The sequence below is a fragment of the Podarcis muralis genome, chromosome 9, assembly GCF_964188315.1.
Source record: "Podarcis muralis chromosome 9, rPodMur119.hap1.1, whole genome shotgun sequence".
Classification (NCBI taxonomy): Eukaryota; Metazoa; Chordata; class Lepidosauria; order Squamata; family Lacertidae; genus Podarcis; species Podarcis muralis.
The window spans coordinates 36,839,433-36,856,309 of record NC_135663.1 but is presented as its reverse complement, the minus strand read 5'-3'; the positions used below and the strand labels follow the sequence as shown (position 1 = coordinate 36,856,309).

Sequence of the window (16,877 nt, the reverse complement as noted above, 5' to 3'; positions counted from 1 at the left end):
AGTTCGAAAGCACATCAAAGTGCTTTAGATAAATAGGTACCGCTCTGGCGGGAAGGTCAATGGCGTTTCCGTGCGCTGCTCTGGTTCTCCAGAAGCGGCTTAGTCATGCTGGCCACATGACCCGGAAGCTGTACGCCGGCTCCCTCGGCCAGTAAAGTAAGATGAGCGCCGCAACCCCAGAGTCGGTCACGACTGGACCTAATGGTCAGGAGTCCCTTTACCTTTACCTTTAATTATATAATAATTTTTGGTTCTTTCAGCTGAATATCAAGGAAACGCACCCTCTTTTTTAAAAAATTGTTGCATTAAGTCTTGCCCATGGTTTTTATAATATCCCACAGAGTTTAGAATGTGGACATCCAGGTTCAAAGTATTTTTCCTGGACAGATATCTCTTTGAACTTAAACCAGCTGGAGGCAGAGGTGTCCAGATATAACTGCAGCTTGGGGTAGACAATCTTTCTCAGCCTGCAGGCAACATTCCCCTCTAGGCAAACGTTTGGGGGTTACAAGTCAGCGGTGGGTGGGGTTGGCGGCAAAAGGGCCAAGCAACAAACATGAAGTTTACGTTTGTACAGTAGGCTAGGTTTTCCACACGCCCACACACCCTTCTCTATCCTCCATTCAAGCAAGCAGGAAGCATCAAGAGCACATTCAGTTCAGGCAAAAGCACTGGGGGGGGGGCAAAGGAAGGCATTCAGGCCCAGGGAATTGGGGTGATGTTGAGGCAGGGGTATGGCCTGGTATGGTCCCAAGGGCCACATAGAGAAGTTTGGGGGGCACTTTTGGCCCTGGGGCCTTAGGTTCCTCCCCTAGTGGTGGTGATCAGGGAGCGACAGGGTTTCCTTTCTGATATTCTGTGTTGCATTTCTGGTACCTGCACCTGACTGGAAAAATTAGCTGTTTTCTTCATGGTCTTAGCTCTTCCGCCTGATGGAGCTATTTGAATTAGGAGCTAGAGGACAGGTGCTTTGTAAACTTGAATCGCAGGATTATTATTTTTTTGAATTTTGAACATTCTAAGACAGTAGCTGTGCACAAATTGTTGCAATCTACAGGGCAGGCTGTGTAAAATAAATCTTATTTCAAGACTTGGAGTAAACCTGGCACCTTCGCAAAATGGAGATGCAAAGCTCTGCGAAAATGAGTATTCAGTTGCTGAATAAATCCATCAAATTTATAGTTTTATCTCGCACTAGTCATAAAGTGGGCCTTGCCAGACTCAGCCTGCCCCCTTGAAATGGAATTAGTTGCGAGATGCTTGCATCACTTCTGTTTTGAGGAATGGGTTGTCAGCTTGAAATGTATAATTACATGAGAAAATTGTTAGTGACTAGGTGATATACTGTGTCTTAATCCTTTATGAATATTTTTAGGCACTGTGCAACTATTAAAGGAATAAGTAGAGAAATATTTTACATGTCATGGTGTCTACGCAATTATACCTATCTATCTGTCTGTGATTATTTTAAAATACTTAAGTGGCTAAACTTTATTAATGCGTAAGTAATCACATTAAGCACTGTCGTACCAGCTCTTTTCTTTAAAATACAATTTTGGTTTTTGAAGCTAAGAAACTTGGAGTTACTAACCTTTGGGTAAATGATCTAAAGGATAAAATGAGAAGCAACAATCCCGACACTTGAGCACGCACTGGAGATTGTGCTCAGTGTTGGATGGAGGAGGCAACCGGTCCAGTGGTGTCTCGCTCTGCAGATTTGGCCAGCGTCTGTGTCAGGGTTTTTTTTTGGGGGGGGTGTTGATCTGGCTGGACTGGAGGTGGGCTTGAGGGAGTGAAGACTGTCTGAAGCACAATTTAAATACATTTGGAAAGAAGCACTTTCCAAATGTATTTAAATTGTGCTTCAGACAGTCAATTCTTGGACTAATGAACCATCCACCCTACCACAGTGGTACCTATTTGTCTGCTTGCACTGGAATGCTTTCAAACTGCTAGGTTGGCAGGAGCTGGAACGGAGCAATGGGTGTTCACCCTGTTGCATGGATTCGAACCACTGACCTTCCGATCAGCAAGCCCAAGGGGCTCATGGTTTAGACCACAGTACTGTCCCAGGTCCTGCCAACCTAGCAGTTTGAAAGCACGCCAGTGCAAGTAGATAAATAGGTACTGCTGTGGCAGGAAGGTAAACAGCAATTCTGTGCGCTCTGGTTTCTGTCATGGTGTCCCGTTGCACCAGAAGCAATTTAGTCATGCTGGCCACATGACCTGGAAAGCTGTCTGTGGACAAATGCTGGCTCCCTCAGCCTGAAAGCGAGATGAGCGCCACAATCCCATAGCGGCCTTTGACTGGACTGAGCTGCCCAGGGGTCGTTTACTGTTACCTAACTTTACCCACCCTACCACCTTCAACTTGGAAAGCCCTTTTTGATCTAGCTGTGTTCATTGGATACTGCAAAATCTTGGGTTGGCTGCCAGTTAAAGGAACTGAAAAGTAATTTAACTGCACCCTTATATTGCCTAGGCATGGCATGAGTTTCCACCTTCCTCATAGCTGAGGTAGGGAGCTTGGTATTACTTCTGTGATGGGTGTTAGTTTTCATTGTCACAGCTGGTGCTTTGGAATCAAGTGGAGCTGCTCCTAAGGCAAAAGTAGGGTGTGCTCCTGGGTAGGGATGAGGGAGAAATTAAATTTCATTCACATTTTAAGCCAGATAGATCAAATTTGCTGTTTCTGAAACAATATGAAAACCAGCACACAGCCATCCCTCGAAATTTTCACTTGTCTGAAATTTGCTCCGTAGTTCTCCAACTGAAAAATGTTTATGAAAATACATATGTTACAGGAAAGTGTGCATAAAAAATAATGCATTAGTGAAAATAGCATACAAAAATGCATTATATTTGGGGTTGCATCCTAAATAATGAATATGACATGCTTCTGACAGTTGTCCTTATGCACTAAATGCTATAGCACTATTGGCTTATTTTTAGTTTAGGGTAAATTTTGTATAAACTCACCCTGAATTGAAATCAATGAAAGATCTATATAGGCAAGTCATGCTTGTAATCCAGGCTAGACTATGATTTTGTACGATGGTGGAATTTTTCCAGAGGGATCGGTTGCTGTGTTCACAGCAGAGATGGGAAACGAAAAGCCCTCGAGGTGCTGTTATCCTCCAACTCCCATGAGCCCTGGCCATCATAGCTTGCAATCAGGAATGATGGAACTTGTAACATCTGGAGGGCCAAGGTTGCCCCAGACCTGTGTTGTGGCTATTGCAATAAAGAGTCTTGCACTGCAAATGGGTGGAATGATGGCCCTATTAACGTCAGCTAGTAATGTAAGAGAGGCTGTCTGGAGTTTGTTCCTATAGAAAATTGTAGCAGGAAGGTTATTCGTTTCCGTAGCAGTTGAGTTAAAATGTAATGCAATAGCTAATCGGATAAATTGCTTAATTCACCCTTAATTTCCACTCTATATTCAAGAACTAGCAGGAAGGAAATACTAGATTACTTAATACATTTGGAAGATAGCTGAGGAAAATAGCTATTCTTAGTTTTCATGGATGTTTGCCATCCCAGTTAATCCCTATTAACTTTTTAAAAATGTTCCTCTGTTTGGACTAAGCATTTACCCCCATACGTAGCTCTAGATTATATTTCTGTATTACAGTTTTTACTGCACCCATGTATGCATGCTTGTGAAAGTGCTGCAGTTTTGTTTAATGTCTTGCTGCCTTGCACCTGAGTGGTAGCAGGGAGGCTGAAGAGAAAGACTGTTTAAACATGGATTTATAGCTACCTTTACATAGGCAATATAACAATGGGCCAAACAGAGTGTGATACTTTTTAAAAGGAAGATGTCTTTGAACTCCATATTTGCGTTTGTTCAATCCCAGTTGACTAGGTTTTGATCAATACCAGTTGACTGTAATCATTCCTGGAACACTTTTAACAACTATAGTAGTTAAAAACATCTGGAAGCCTCTGCCTATATCACTGTCAGTGACAAATCCATGGGTGGATAGACCGTAGGTCTCAAAACTTGTATAGAATCATAGAATTGCAGAGTTGTAAAGGACCCTGAGGATCATGTAGTTTAACCCCCTGCAATGTAGGAGTATGCAGCTGTCTCATATGGGGATCGAACCTGCAACCTTGGCATTAACAGCACCATGCTCTAATAGCTGAGCTATCGTGTGCTTAGGGGCGTCCTCTTCCAATGCTAAGCTCATGGGGGGGGGCGCAGTGGCCATGAAGTACAGTGCCCCTCGCTGCACTTTTAATTGCCTTTCAAGCCATGGAAGATGACAGTCTGAAGTGCGGAGCCTTTTATATCCGTGGAGGGTTACCCTGCATTTTAGACACCTGCAACATCAGGGTACAAAAATGTGTGGGGAGCATCTGCAAACAACAATGCTTCAGCATATCACTTTCCACAAGTTGGAAGGCCGTAGAAATTATGCTGCCTCACTGCCCATTCTTCCTAGCTCATCTTCACACCTGAAGGAGGTATTCCTTGTACCTACTGTGAAACTTCACAGGGGCTGGGGCTGGTGTGAGGGAAGAACACTGATCCTTGGGGATAATATGTGGAACACAAATATACCAAATGTCTTCCATAATAAATTTGGGGGCATGAAATGCTTAAGGGAAGTAGATGGTGCAGGTGAGAGAAAACGCTGGAGTGAAGCATGGTGGGAGTGCTTTAATATATTTTATTTTTCTGCCCCTCCTCCCCTCACATTGGGTATTATTGAACTTTTATCCTCAGATTATTACAACATTTTTACTGTTGAGGTTCTTTTTTCTTATTGTTGTTTCCCTCATTGTTTCATTTATTTCTATATGTTGTTATTAATCGCCTTGAGCTTATTTCGGAAGGAAAAGTAGGGTACCAACATTCATTGAAACAAAGGTGCTTTCAGCAGTTAGCAAAACACACACACACATATATATGAATGAATACAGTGTATTATTTGCCATCTGTAATACTGTAAACCTGTAAGCACAGTTGCAAATTTAATCTTACATGTCGATCATATAAGAATGGCAAAATGATGAACTAAGTAATTGGCAAAATGGTGTGTTCTGTTGTTCAAAGCAGCCCATGTGTAATGAGACCTAGAGGATTTGTTGGAGCACAGGAAGCAATCAGAGACGGGATCTGTTGTCCTGCCAGCAACTTTTGCCAGAATAACAATTAGTGTTGGACTGTGTGGCAGTGTTACCGGCAGATGCCAATTAGGCATAAGAGTCAAAGGAAAGCCCAAAAAACCTGTATTTCCTTGTCTGTTCTTTCCCTGTCTCCACATTGAGTGGAATACTATCTAGCAAATGATTCTCTGGCATGTAGAGAAACTTATATTTCTGTCACAGCTCTTGGAACTCTTCCAGAATACTGGCAGGAACTTTAGAGTCTTATGAATAGCTATCTATTCTTATAGCAGGTTTATTTTTACATCCTGTATTCATTTCACTTGAATACACTATGCTGGCACCCACAAAGTGCATTTATCATATTTTTCCAAGCACACTCTTCAGGGCATTTGTGTGTGTATGTATGTGTGTGTGTGTGTACACACACTCTCTCTCTCTCTCTCTCTCTCTCTCTCTCTCTCTCATAGGATCGGTGTTTTTTCACATTCTAGGCTAGCAGTCTTGTGACTTTATAGATCCGTATGTATATAATTGGACAGACATTTTGCAAGTATAATAATGGGTGTCTAAAAGCCCTGATGTATAATTGATAATGACAGCAATGCGTATATAACAGTGGCTAATTCTATTTGAATTGCTTTGTGTTGGGTGGGAAGGCATTGAAGATTTTGATACTTTAATTATCAAATCATCAATGTTACATAGTTTCTTCACGAAAAGATCTATTGTGGTTGTTGTTGTTTATTTATTAAATAGAGTAACTTTTCATTTATTTATTTTTTTGTTGGTGTGTGTGTTTTCACTAATGTACAGCAGTATCCAATGATACAAAATGGGGCAAGTCCATCCTGCTAGAATGCCAGTTAGTTGCTGGCTGTTAGCACATGGGGCTTAGTGATAAATGTGTGTCAGGCATCACTTGCCTTAAACTCAACAATTGTTAGTTTGGACGGAAGGCCCGCCCATCTAGTCCAGTATCCTGTTTTACAGAGTGGCCAGATGAGTAGGAAGCCGAAGAGCAGGAAATGAGCCCAGTATCCTCTCTGGCGTTTTGTTACCTAGCAACTGATAGATCAGAGCCATACCGCCTTCGAACCTAGAGATAACATATCAATTGTGATGTTTCACTGTTGATAGAAATGTTTATTAATTTGTCTAATCCACCTGTTTCTGAGCTGCTTAACACAATTGGGTGGTTTTTGCTACACTACACTTGGCACTAGTGAGGTCACTGCTCTCAGACTGACCTACCCTGGTGTGCCAACATGGCCGTCAGTGTAGGCAGTACTGAATTAGATGGGCCACGGGTGTGACTTTGTACACTAACTTTGCTATCTAATGGGGCATTTCTGGATTATCTGTTTTGTGGGTGAGAGGGAAGGCAAAATTAGCAGGAAATTGGCCCTGATGGTGTGGTTGCTTCATTCATGCAACACCCTGAATGGGGAGGGCTTGCATCGCAAGGACATGGCTCCCACATGGCTTTGAGTGCATGTAAATGAGGTCTTATTTCATCTTCTGTGGTGTTTTTGGATGTCTCGTCTCTTGAACTACTCAATTCCCATTTGCTGCAACTTGTATATTTATCTTACCTGGCGACTTTTACACACACTTCTCTTGAACTTGATGTTATTTCTGTATTGAATGTGCCTGGTGAAGCACATAGTTCAGCCCCCTTCCTGGCTGTTCATGCCTGGCATTTCACAATAGAAGCAGGTGGTAGAGTTTGTTTTAAATATGATTATCTTTCATATCTTGACATGTTTTGTATTTTTCTCCTGTTGAAAATGGTCATGAAAAAGGAAGGCTCTCTGGAGAAAATGGCGGAGAGTTGAAGGTCTTTGTAAAGACCTGACCTTTATTGGGATACTATTGGTCCTTCAGAAGTTGTTGGACTCCAGATCCTATCAGTTACAGCCTGCAAGGCAGCGGTCAGGGGAGTTGTAGTCCTGGAATAATGGAAGGGCCGCAGGCTCCCCATGCTCATTCTTCTCATGAATCTGGATGGTAGAGTGTAACCTGTTAGGGTCACGACAAATGTCAATGTTGCTGATTGCATAGCTGTATGTCTTAGCAGTGGGGCCACAAGTGGATGGCAGAGAGAAGGCGGAATGGTTCAACACCTACTTTGCCCCAAAAGGAAATTGGTGCCCAACCCTGTGATAGCACAATAAATGCTGCAGGGAGGATGCTGCAGTGCAAGATAGAAAAAGAGGTGATATGTTGTAGAATAATCCAATTGAAGAAGCTATCAAATCTTGGCTGGATCTAGGCACGTCAAAGAAGCGATTCATTTAAACGTGTTGCAAACTCATACAGGGAAATCTGGTAGGGAAAGATGAGACTCCACAGCGCCATCTGGTGCCACAGTGTTATATCGCATATACAACACATATAAAATGCCTTTTCTTTACCAATCTAGCCGAGTCCCTTGTTGCTGGTTGGGAAGGAGCCCTTGTAACATAACACTTTAAGCTTCAGGGCCCAAAAAATGTTAGGCCACCACTTCCTCTGCCTGCTCTTTAAAGATCCTATGTAAAGAGCAGGCAGAGGGATTTTATCTCCCTGTTTTTGCACTAAGTACCACTATTACCTTCATTTTTATTCACCCTTTCCACTAATTTATGCGTTTTTGTAAACATTGGTTGAAGAGCTACATCACAAAATTCAGATAGGTGTGAATTTCAAAGGATAGCTGTGTTTCAGTTTGCATGTTGCTACAGAAACTGCAAGTTTGATATGTTCAACTTTAAATGCACATTGAATTTAACGTCTCATCCATCCCTCATCCAGCCTTAATGTTTTGTGTTAGACATACAAATGAAATTAAGGTAATGTGTGTAGGGGAATTAAAATATACATAATATACAGATGATACTGTCATCTGCCTTTCAGATGTCTTAGACTGTAGCTCTCATCACATCTAGAGGCACTAAATTGGTGAAGTCTGGTATGCAGTTATAGAATTAATAGGAATAAGTCAAAATTAGACTCAATTTTGATGCTATATTGATGCAAGAATTTAAAAACTAGATATAAACTGGAACATTCCAAATCCCTTGTTAAATATCTTGGTATATATATTTACCAGAGAATATAAAAGAGAATTTAGGAAACTGGAAATCATGTTTACATATTTGGGGACAGTTGTTTTTTTTTTAAAGAGAGATTGGACAAACAGAATAATACTGGATGGGAAAGAATGGATGTATAAAATCTTATATATATGTAAGAGGTAGAAAAATGGGTGAGTGTTAAGTTATTTTGAATATTAATACCATTGATGGAAAATTGAAAAAGCTTGTGGGAAACTGAAATGTGGTGATCTGGATGTACTTGCTATCTATGTGTTTTCCACTGCTGCATTTGAAATGTAAAATGGGAAAGGAAAACACTGTTCGACAGAATGTGCCAAATTGAAACAGAAGACTCAAGAAATGTGTTCGGATATATGAATAAAGCAAAATAAGTAATCAGAAAGAACATGGCTGCATTATTATTATTATTGTCATCATCAAAATCAGTTTCTAATGAATGCTTTGTAGCTTCTTCTGAAAGGCACCAAGTACAACCCTTAAAAAGATAAAGGTCTAAAAATGGTGGGGTGGCGGCACAGAGCAACTGACAAGAGACAATAGGGAATATACAGTTTGCGGCCTCCTGCTACACTTTCTGATTTTGTGCTGCTGCAGGCACTGGCTCTCTTCGATCAATTAACTTCTAGGCCTATTGAAAGAAACATTACCTCACTTCATAAAATGGAGGCTTGAAGGCGTGAACTCTTTTCATTACAGTAACTTAGTTTTCTGTTATCAAAACAAACAATAATTCTTATTTGTGTTTTACAGTGTAGTGCGTGCATAAAGGGAATGTGTTCTGTCAATTATAAATGAATATGTTAAGATATTAGCATTTCCCAGTGACACTGAACGTAAGACAGCTTTAAATAATGTGACGGATTAGGAGACCCCTAATGTCTGAGCAAAGCTTTTATTGTATATACAGCTATATATAATAGTACATCTGTTGTAATCTTAGTTAAGGGAGGGTATCGGATCTCTGAAATGGATATGATAGGGCTTCTCACCAGCTAAATTTTGACCAGATAAAATCCAGTACTCTTTTGAAAACTTTAAAATGGCTCCTTTACAGTGCTGCAAAAATATAATATTAGAAATATGATAGGACAGTCATAATTCAGTTTTATCATCCGCTCTTAACTTTTGAATAATGGCATGTGACTTAATCTGAGTGGCGTTTCATCATTGCATCCATAATTACATCCATTTATACTGATCTGTTTTGTCTTTGAAATAGCAGAAATCCCTAGTATACATAGATTTCATTTATTTAGGACTCTTCCAAGGTGGGAGTCTTCCTGTATGAGAAATAGATTGATGCTTCATCACCTAGACTTTGTGCTGACTTGGGCGAATTAAGGAATTAAGAAAATTGTTAGGAAACGAATAGGCTTTAAATTGTGGCTTGCAGGAATATTACCTCTCATTGACAAGTCAGTGCTGTGAGTTGAATGGCATTTGATCCAGGCTTCTGCTAAAGGACAAGAAGACAATTTTTGCCACTTACCCCTTCCTGCTACAGATCCCCCATCCGCCTCAGCAATGTGTGCCAGAGCGGCTGAGAGGCCTTTCAGAGCTGCATGGAGGGTGTTGCACAGGGAAAGGACAGTTAGCTAGAGTCGCTTCTCGCCTCCTTTCACAGATTGCTTCCACTAGATCAGGTATGGGGAACTTTTGGTCCTCCACATGTTGCTGAACTAGAACTTCTGTCAGCCCCAGCAAGCATGGCTAATGACAAAAGATAATGGGAGTTGTAGTTCATCAACATCTGGAGTGTCAAAGGTTTCTCAAACCTGCTCTAGATGAAAAGCCATTCTGCAAAGAGAATGGCAGCATTGCAATTCTTCTAGTGATCCACTATACTGATGGCAACTGGCATTTCTAGCATGACGGGAAGTATAAGGGAAAATATGATGGGAAATGTCATCTATTTAACCTGTCCAAAGGACACTGAAAGACATGCACAAGGTGTGTGGAATGTGTCATCTGCACTCTGCTTCGAAAAACAGAAAGGCAGTCTGAAAAGAATAGGCTTCTACACAGTCAGTCAACTTGTATTAGCCCAAAACTAGCTGCTGTCCTTAAAATTCCCATGGTGTGTCTTATTTGTATAGTTTGGATTTGATATCCCGCTTTATCACTGCCCAAGGGAGTCTCAAAGCGGCTAACATTCTCCTTTCCCTTCCTCCCTCACAACAAACATTCTGTGAGGTGAGTGGGGCTGAGAGACTTCAGAGAAGTGTGACTAGCCCAAGGTCACCCAGCAGCTGCATGTGGAGGAGCGGAGATGCGAACCTGGTTCCCCAGATTACGAGTTTACTGCTCTTAACCACTACACCACACTGGCTCACATAGTATTATTACTAGTGGCTACTGTATTTACAAAATGTTAGCTTATCAAAATGTACACTCAACAGTTTTGTAAACTAATCGCCTGACATTGTTTCCAATTGAATATGAGAATTTGACCACAGAAGGAATCAGCAAGAACTAAATTTGCCTTAAACATAAATAAGAATTAGTTCACATATCTGATTATGATTTCTTTTAATCAGAGTTCAGAAAGAAAAGTAAAATCGAATTTCTTTCTCTTAAAACCCTCTTTCCATACCTTGACCTCATATCATTTGACCTTTGGGATAGAGAGAAAGGCAGCCCTGAAAAATGAGTGCAGTTGTCTTTCCTTTCACGGATGCTCAAGACATCTTGGTCACAAAAGTTCTCTTTTTTGAAAGAGAAAAAAAAATGCAGACGACTTGTCACGGGAATGGAGACAACTTGTCATGAAGAGCTTGCAGCATCTGTCATCCTTAGGAGGAACATATTAAGCTGACAGAGGCCTTGTGGCTCCATAGTATAAGTCACAGGTGTTATTAACCATAATAGCTCAGTGAAGAGACTCATTTAATAAGAGGTATGCAGCTGTCATCTGGGCTAATTTGAGTGTATTTCTACCAGCAATTTCACCAAGATAACAGCGATTTGCGCAATACAGGGCATTTCTTGTCCTTCCCTTAAAAATTCAAACCTTAAGTATTTTTATGGGATACGTGCAGTGCTTGTTCTTTGCATCCCAAAGGCCAAATAAGGAGTCAGACACAGTAGGTTGGGTTGAACTAAGGGCCAGTTCGTTAAACAACAAGCCATATGAATATTTGCAGAGGGAAACCCCTTTAGGTTGGGGAGTAAACGGAACCCCAGGCCAAGCCTGCAGCTAATCACGTGAACCAACCTGCCTGAAGAAATGGGGAGTATATACAAAACACTGCTAAACCTTTTGTTAGGTAAATACTAGACTGGTATTGTCCAGGAGGGAGAGAACATACCAGTCGGGCATGTGTCTCTGCCAGGGTCCTACTCGAGTGTAGGGCTGAACTCCTGACAGTAAATACTGGGCGTTACCAGAAATGGGGAGTATGGCAGAGGTGCCTGCCCCTTATCCCAGGTATACCACCCTGGGATAAGAGAGGAGGCACAAACGTCCACTGGCCAGAACAAGCAGCTGGTGAGCAAAAGCCTCCTCCATGGCTGAGAAGCGGCTCTAGGTCATACTGAGAGTTGCAGGGGGGGGGGAGAGTGGGTGCTGCTAAGAGAAGGAAAGGGGGTAAAGGTGGCCTTTGGCCTCTAAATAGGGAGTTGGCTCCACCCCCACTGCTGTCATGTATGGAGGGGGCAGTGTGGTGATGCAGAGCGTCCACCAGGAAGCAAAGGCTGACTTCCTGTGGGCGCCACAGATCTCAAAGCTGTTCTGCTGCTGAGACTGGCTGGCTGAATGGTATTACTGTATTTTTCTCAGTTGAAAAAGAATTTGATTTACAGTATTCAAAGTACTATTCAACCAACAGTATGATCTCATATACAGTGGTACCTCAGGTTACATATGCTTCAGGTTACATACGCTTCAGGTTACAGACTCCGCTAACCCAGAAATAGTGCTTCAGGTTAAGAACTTTGCTTCAGGATGAGAACAGAAATCGTGCTCCGGCAGCAGCGGGAGGCCCCATTTGCTAAAGTGGTGCTTCAGGTTAAGAACAGTTTCAGGTTAAGTACAGACCTCCGGAGCGAATTAAGTACTTAACCTGAGGTACCACTGTATTAAAGAACATTTCTAAGTCATTGCTATTCCCCATCACACACTTCTCAGCTCTGAGAAGATCTGGCATTGTAAAGTTCTTGTTATGGGTTGGGTGGGGAAGGCTTCTAATTCCTGAATCCAGCAATTAATTAATCCAGTTTATTTGTAAGATTTGCCACACAGCAAATGGGTAAGAAGCAAAGCACCCCTCAGATCCAGATACGGAAAAAATGGTGCTTTTATGAAACCATTATCACAAGCAGTTTTAATTATCTTCTGTTAAACCCAATGGTGTGTATTTTTCACTGTTACTAATTAAATGACTGACTGAAAATCCCCCAAAGCCTTAAAAACTAAAAGAATGTTTGTGTGAGATATGTATGAGAGCATGCTTACATTGCATATTTAAAGAATATTGGGCTTCTTGGGCATTATGTATTCTGTACAATGACATTTGTTTCGTGCCGATGAATTTTAGGAGGAAACAAGTTGAGGAGCCAACCTTTCCGTCTGAACTGGGCTTGGATTTCTCTGGAAAAAGAATATTATGTTGTAGACGAGGAGTCAAGGGTTCTGGAAGTAACACTCAAGCGGAGAGGATATCTGGGGGAGACATCATTTGTTAGTGAGTATACCTTTAATTTGTCCGAATGCAACTTTTATTAGAGGAACTTACAAACCATCAAAATATGATTAAAGGGTGGTATAAAATGGTTGAAAATAAACCATACTCTTAATATTTAATCAATGCATTTCTGCAGTAAAACGGTCAATTACAGCAATTCAATTCTTGGCTTCATTGTTTATCTGCACAGGTTGTTTTTTTTTTGTTTTTTTTTTTTTTACAGTTTACTACAGCAGAGTGGCTTTCACATGGCTTCAAAACCATGAATGCACAAGTTTATAAACATGTTCAGGATTGTGGACTGGTCATATTTGACTGACTCATGATTTGTTGAAAAATTACTTGTTACTGTATAGATTTTTAGGATGCATTCATATAATTCCCATTTATTTCATTGGTTACTGTGTACCAAGGCATTACCTGGAAACATTTGGGTACTATTAACTTGTGGTTGTCTGCCCTGTTTTGGGTTCTGTGACCTCTTTAAAAACTATTTTAAAACTGCTGCAGTGAATATTGGTCTTAGGCAGTCATAGTGCACATTGAATGAGAGAGAAAGTGGTCAGAAAACTGTTAATGTTGTTTAATGTTTCACAAAAGCCAGTGAACTTTCCCAGCTTCAGCAAAATGCATTGACTGCCTTTGTTTAACAGTGAACTCTTGTGAGAAACAGAGAAAAGAAAGTCAATAAGAAACACCAAAGTGTCCTTTATCAGATGCTTTTCAGAAGTATTTAGATAAATGTGAAGTGGAACATTCCAGTCGGCCACTGGATAACGCATGGAGACGTTTTAAAACACATTCCTCATAAGGCTCAGTGTGCAGAAATGCAGCCCTACAATGCCAATGCTTTCCTATAAGTAGGGCTGGGCGATACCTGGTTTTCAACATAACAATATATCACCAGTTAAACATTGTGATATTTCAATATATCACAATATCTGAAATAAGGCTGGAACTATGTAGAGGTGAACATGGTAATGTCCTGGCCACTGCTACTACTTAAGGGTCTAACTCTAAAACTGATACATTTCTACTTACCTTTAACATATTGTTACAACTGTTACATTATAGTTCTACAGTACCAATAAGAGCACATTTTCTCTAAAATTAAAGCTGTAGAAGTAATTAGTAGCATAGATATCAAAGGTTCCCTAAAAATTAATTACATTACTAAACAAGAAAAAAAAAACAAATTCAGTGTCACACTTTTAGATATTCAAATATAATTGCCTATTGAGTCTTAGTTGAATGTATACATCGCACAACACCAGTTATTTGATTGTTTGTTAATTTTCCTTTCTAAACCAGGACAAAATCAAAAGAATGAAATGGATAAATTTCAACAGGACAAAATATAAACAAAATTTGTATTTTTATTGCCAGGTAAATTTGCATTTCTTTTATGAACCAGGCCAAACCAGGAAGAATGGATAGAATTTTACAGAACAAAAATCATTAAATGAATTTTTTGCAAGGAAAATTTGCATTTTGGCATTCTCTGGCAATAGAGATGCCCTTTGTATTTGAAGAACATTGCCAGCCGTGCTGAACACACTTTCAGATGACACACTTGACCCTGGGGTAGCCAAAAACTTGTTTGCAAGCACCTTCAGCACTGGGAAGGATGCCTCATGTGCCTTCCACCACATCAGAGGGCTTTCATCAATGGCCCCTCTTGGCATAGCCATATAGGAGAAATGGGGAGCATAAGGAGGTTGGGGGAGACACAGAAGAGGCTCAAACGGCAGAGCAGGGTGGGTTTTCCTTTTCTTTTAATCTGAAGCAACTTGCAAACCAAGAAGGATCTCAAGAGTACATTTCCCTCCTGCTTGCAATTGGGTAGGAGACAGCTGAAGACTCACAGAGTTAACATGGGGCTGGTAGCATCCCATGGGCTGTTTCTGCCCTGAAAGAAAGGCGCACACAACAAGTACTGGGTGTTTCCCCCCTTTTATTCTGAAGCAACTTGCAAGCCACAAACACACACACACACACACACACAGACACACACACACACACACACACACACAGAGAGAGAGAGAGAGAGAGAGAGAGAGAGAGAGAGAGAAGGAGAAGGAGAATCATGGAGCAAGGAAGGAAGCAATTTGGAAGGGAAAGCGTTAACACAGAGAGAGAGAACACATGCAAGCAAAGCATTGCAGAGCAAATTGAGCTAAATAAACATTGGAACACACATGCAGAGAGAAAGAGAAGCAGTGAAGGAGAATTGGGGCTCCTTGACGGAGCAAGGAAGGAAAAGAGTTGAGAGAGCGTGCAAGTGAAGCACTAGCAGGGCAGAATGAGCTAAAGAAACATGGGCTCAAGAAGCCTCTCAGCACAGACCCCTGCACCTCCAGGAAAGTTCCTTGCCATAGTACCATGGCTCCAAGTGAAGCATCAGCTGGGCACACCAACAGAGGGAGGAGGGAGTCAGGGAAACACAATCACCCCCCTCCCAAGCAGTACAGTTTTAACAAGGGGCCGGCTGCCCTTACAAAAAATGAAGTGTCAGCTGAGTTAAAAAAAACCAAAACCTGGTGCTTTTTGCTGCTGCTGGCTGCTGCTTCACAAAAACAAATGTACCACACACACCAATGGCAGGGGGGAGGGAGACACACCCACAAGTGGGACACACATGCAGATGGAGGGGGGAATGACAGAAGAGGGCCAAATGCTAAAGGAAGGTATCTACTTTTTACTAGCCCCAGTTTATGTCTTTATGAGGAAAGGGCTCCAGAAGTCAGAACCTGCAGGCTTTCCCTAAGCCAACTACCAGCCTGGTGCCTTTAAGCAAGAGCCTTGAGAGAAGAGGTCCCTGCTTGCCGGCTGGGTGGCCAGGGAGGTTTCTTAAAGCTCTGTTTGGTGATATCTGCTTGGCGATACAATAGTACCTCGGGTTACATATGCTTCAGGTTACAGACTCTGCTAACCCAGAAATATTACCTTAAGAACTTTGCTTCAGGATGAGAACAGAAATCGTGCAGTGGTGGTGCAGCGGTAGCAGGAGGCTGAACCTGTGTTTCAGGTTAAGAACAGTTTCAGGTTAAGAACAGACCTCCAGAATGAATTAAGTTCTTAACCCGAGGTACTACTGTGTTTAAGTCAGCCTGCTGTAGTGATTTGTGGTGATTTGCTTCTCCTGCAGCAGACAGGGAAAGTTGAGACTGACAGTGACTACTAACCGGTTCTCAAAGCTCTGGCGATATCTGCTGCGCAATTTTTGAATCTGCCTGCTGTAGTTAATTTGTAGTGTTTTACTGCTGCTGCAGGAGACGGAAGGGTGAGACTCACAGTGACTGCTAACTGGTTCTCAAAGCTGTTTGTTGATATCTGCTGGGAGATATTTGAGTCAGCCTGCTGTAGTGATTTGCAGCTATTTCTTGTTGCTGCAGGATGCAGGGAGGAGTTGTCTGAGGTAGAGTTAGCAAGAGCTGCACACACAGGAAGAAGCATCAGCTTCCTGGTTTTCCCAATATTGTGATTTTTTAAATACCCCCCACACAATATGTGATTAATTGCAAAGTCATTTTTTAAAAAACGGTTATCATGATTTGATCTAAAACCCGATACCAGACAATATATCGATTTATAGCACAGCCCTAGTAAAGGTAAAGGGAACCCTGACCATTAGTCCAGTCGTGGCCGACTCTGGGGTTGCAGCGCTCATCTCGCTTTATTGGCCGAGGGAGCCAGCATACAGCTTCTGGGTCATATGGCCAGCATGACTAAGCCGCTTCTGGCGAACCAGAGCAGCGCACGGAAACGCTGTTTACCTTCCGCCGGAGCGGTACCTATTTATCTACTTGCACTTGATGTGCTTTTGAACTGCTAGGTTGGCAGGAGCTGGGACCGAGCAACAGGAGCTCACCTCATCACAGGAATTCGAACCGTGACCTTCTGATCGGCAAGCCCTAGGCTCTAGCGCCACCCGCATCCCTAAGCACAGCCCTACCTATAAGTATATGCGTAGACA

At 41.8% G+C, this 16,877-nt stretch overlaps 1 protein-coding gene across 1 annotated transcript in view; it reads left to right on the top strand.

The window, feature by feature from the left end:
• The window catches only part of FREM3 (FRAS1 related extracellular matrix 3), an 83,939-nt gene that overhangs the window by 16,904 nt on the left and 50,158 nt on the right, over positions 1-16,877 (top strand). Inside the window, exon 3 of the mRNA XM_028744986.2 lies at positions 12,755-12,901. Within this exon, the coding sequence (XP_028600819.2) occupies positions 12,755-12,901 (147 nt within the window). The remainder of the gene's footprint in view (positions 1-12,754; positions 12,902-16,877) is intronic.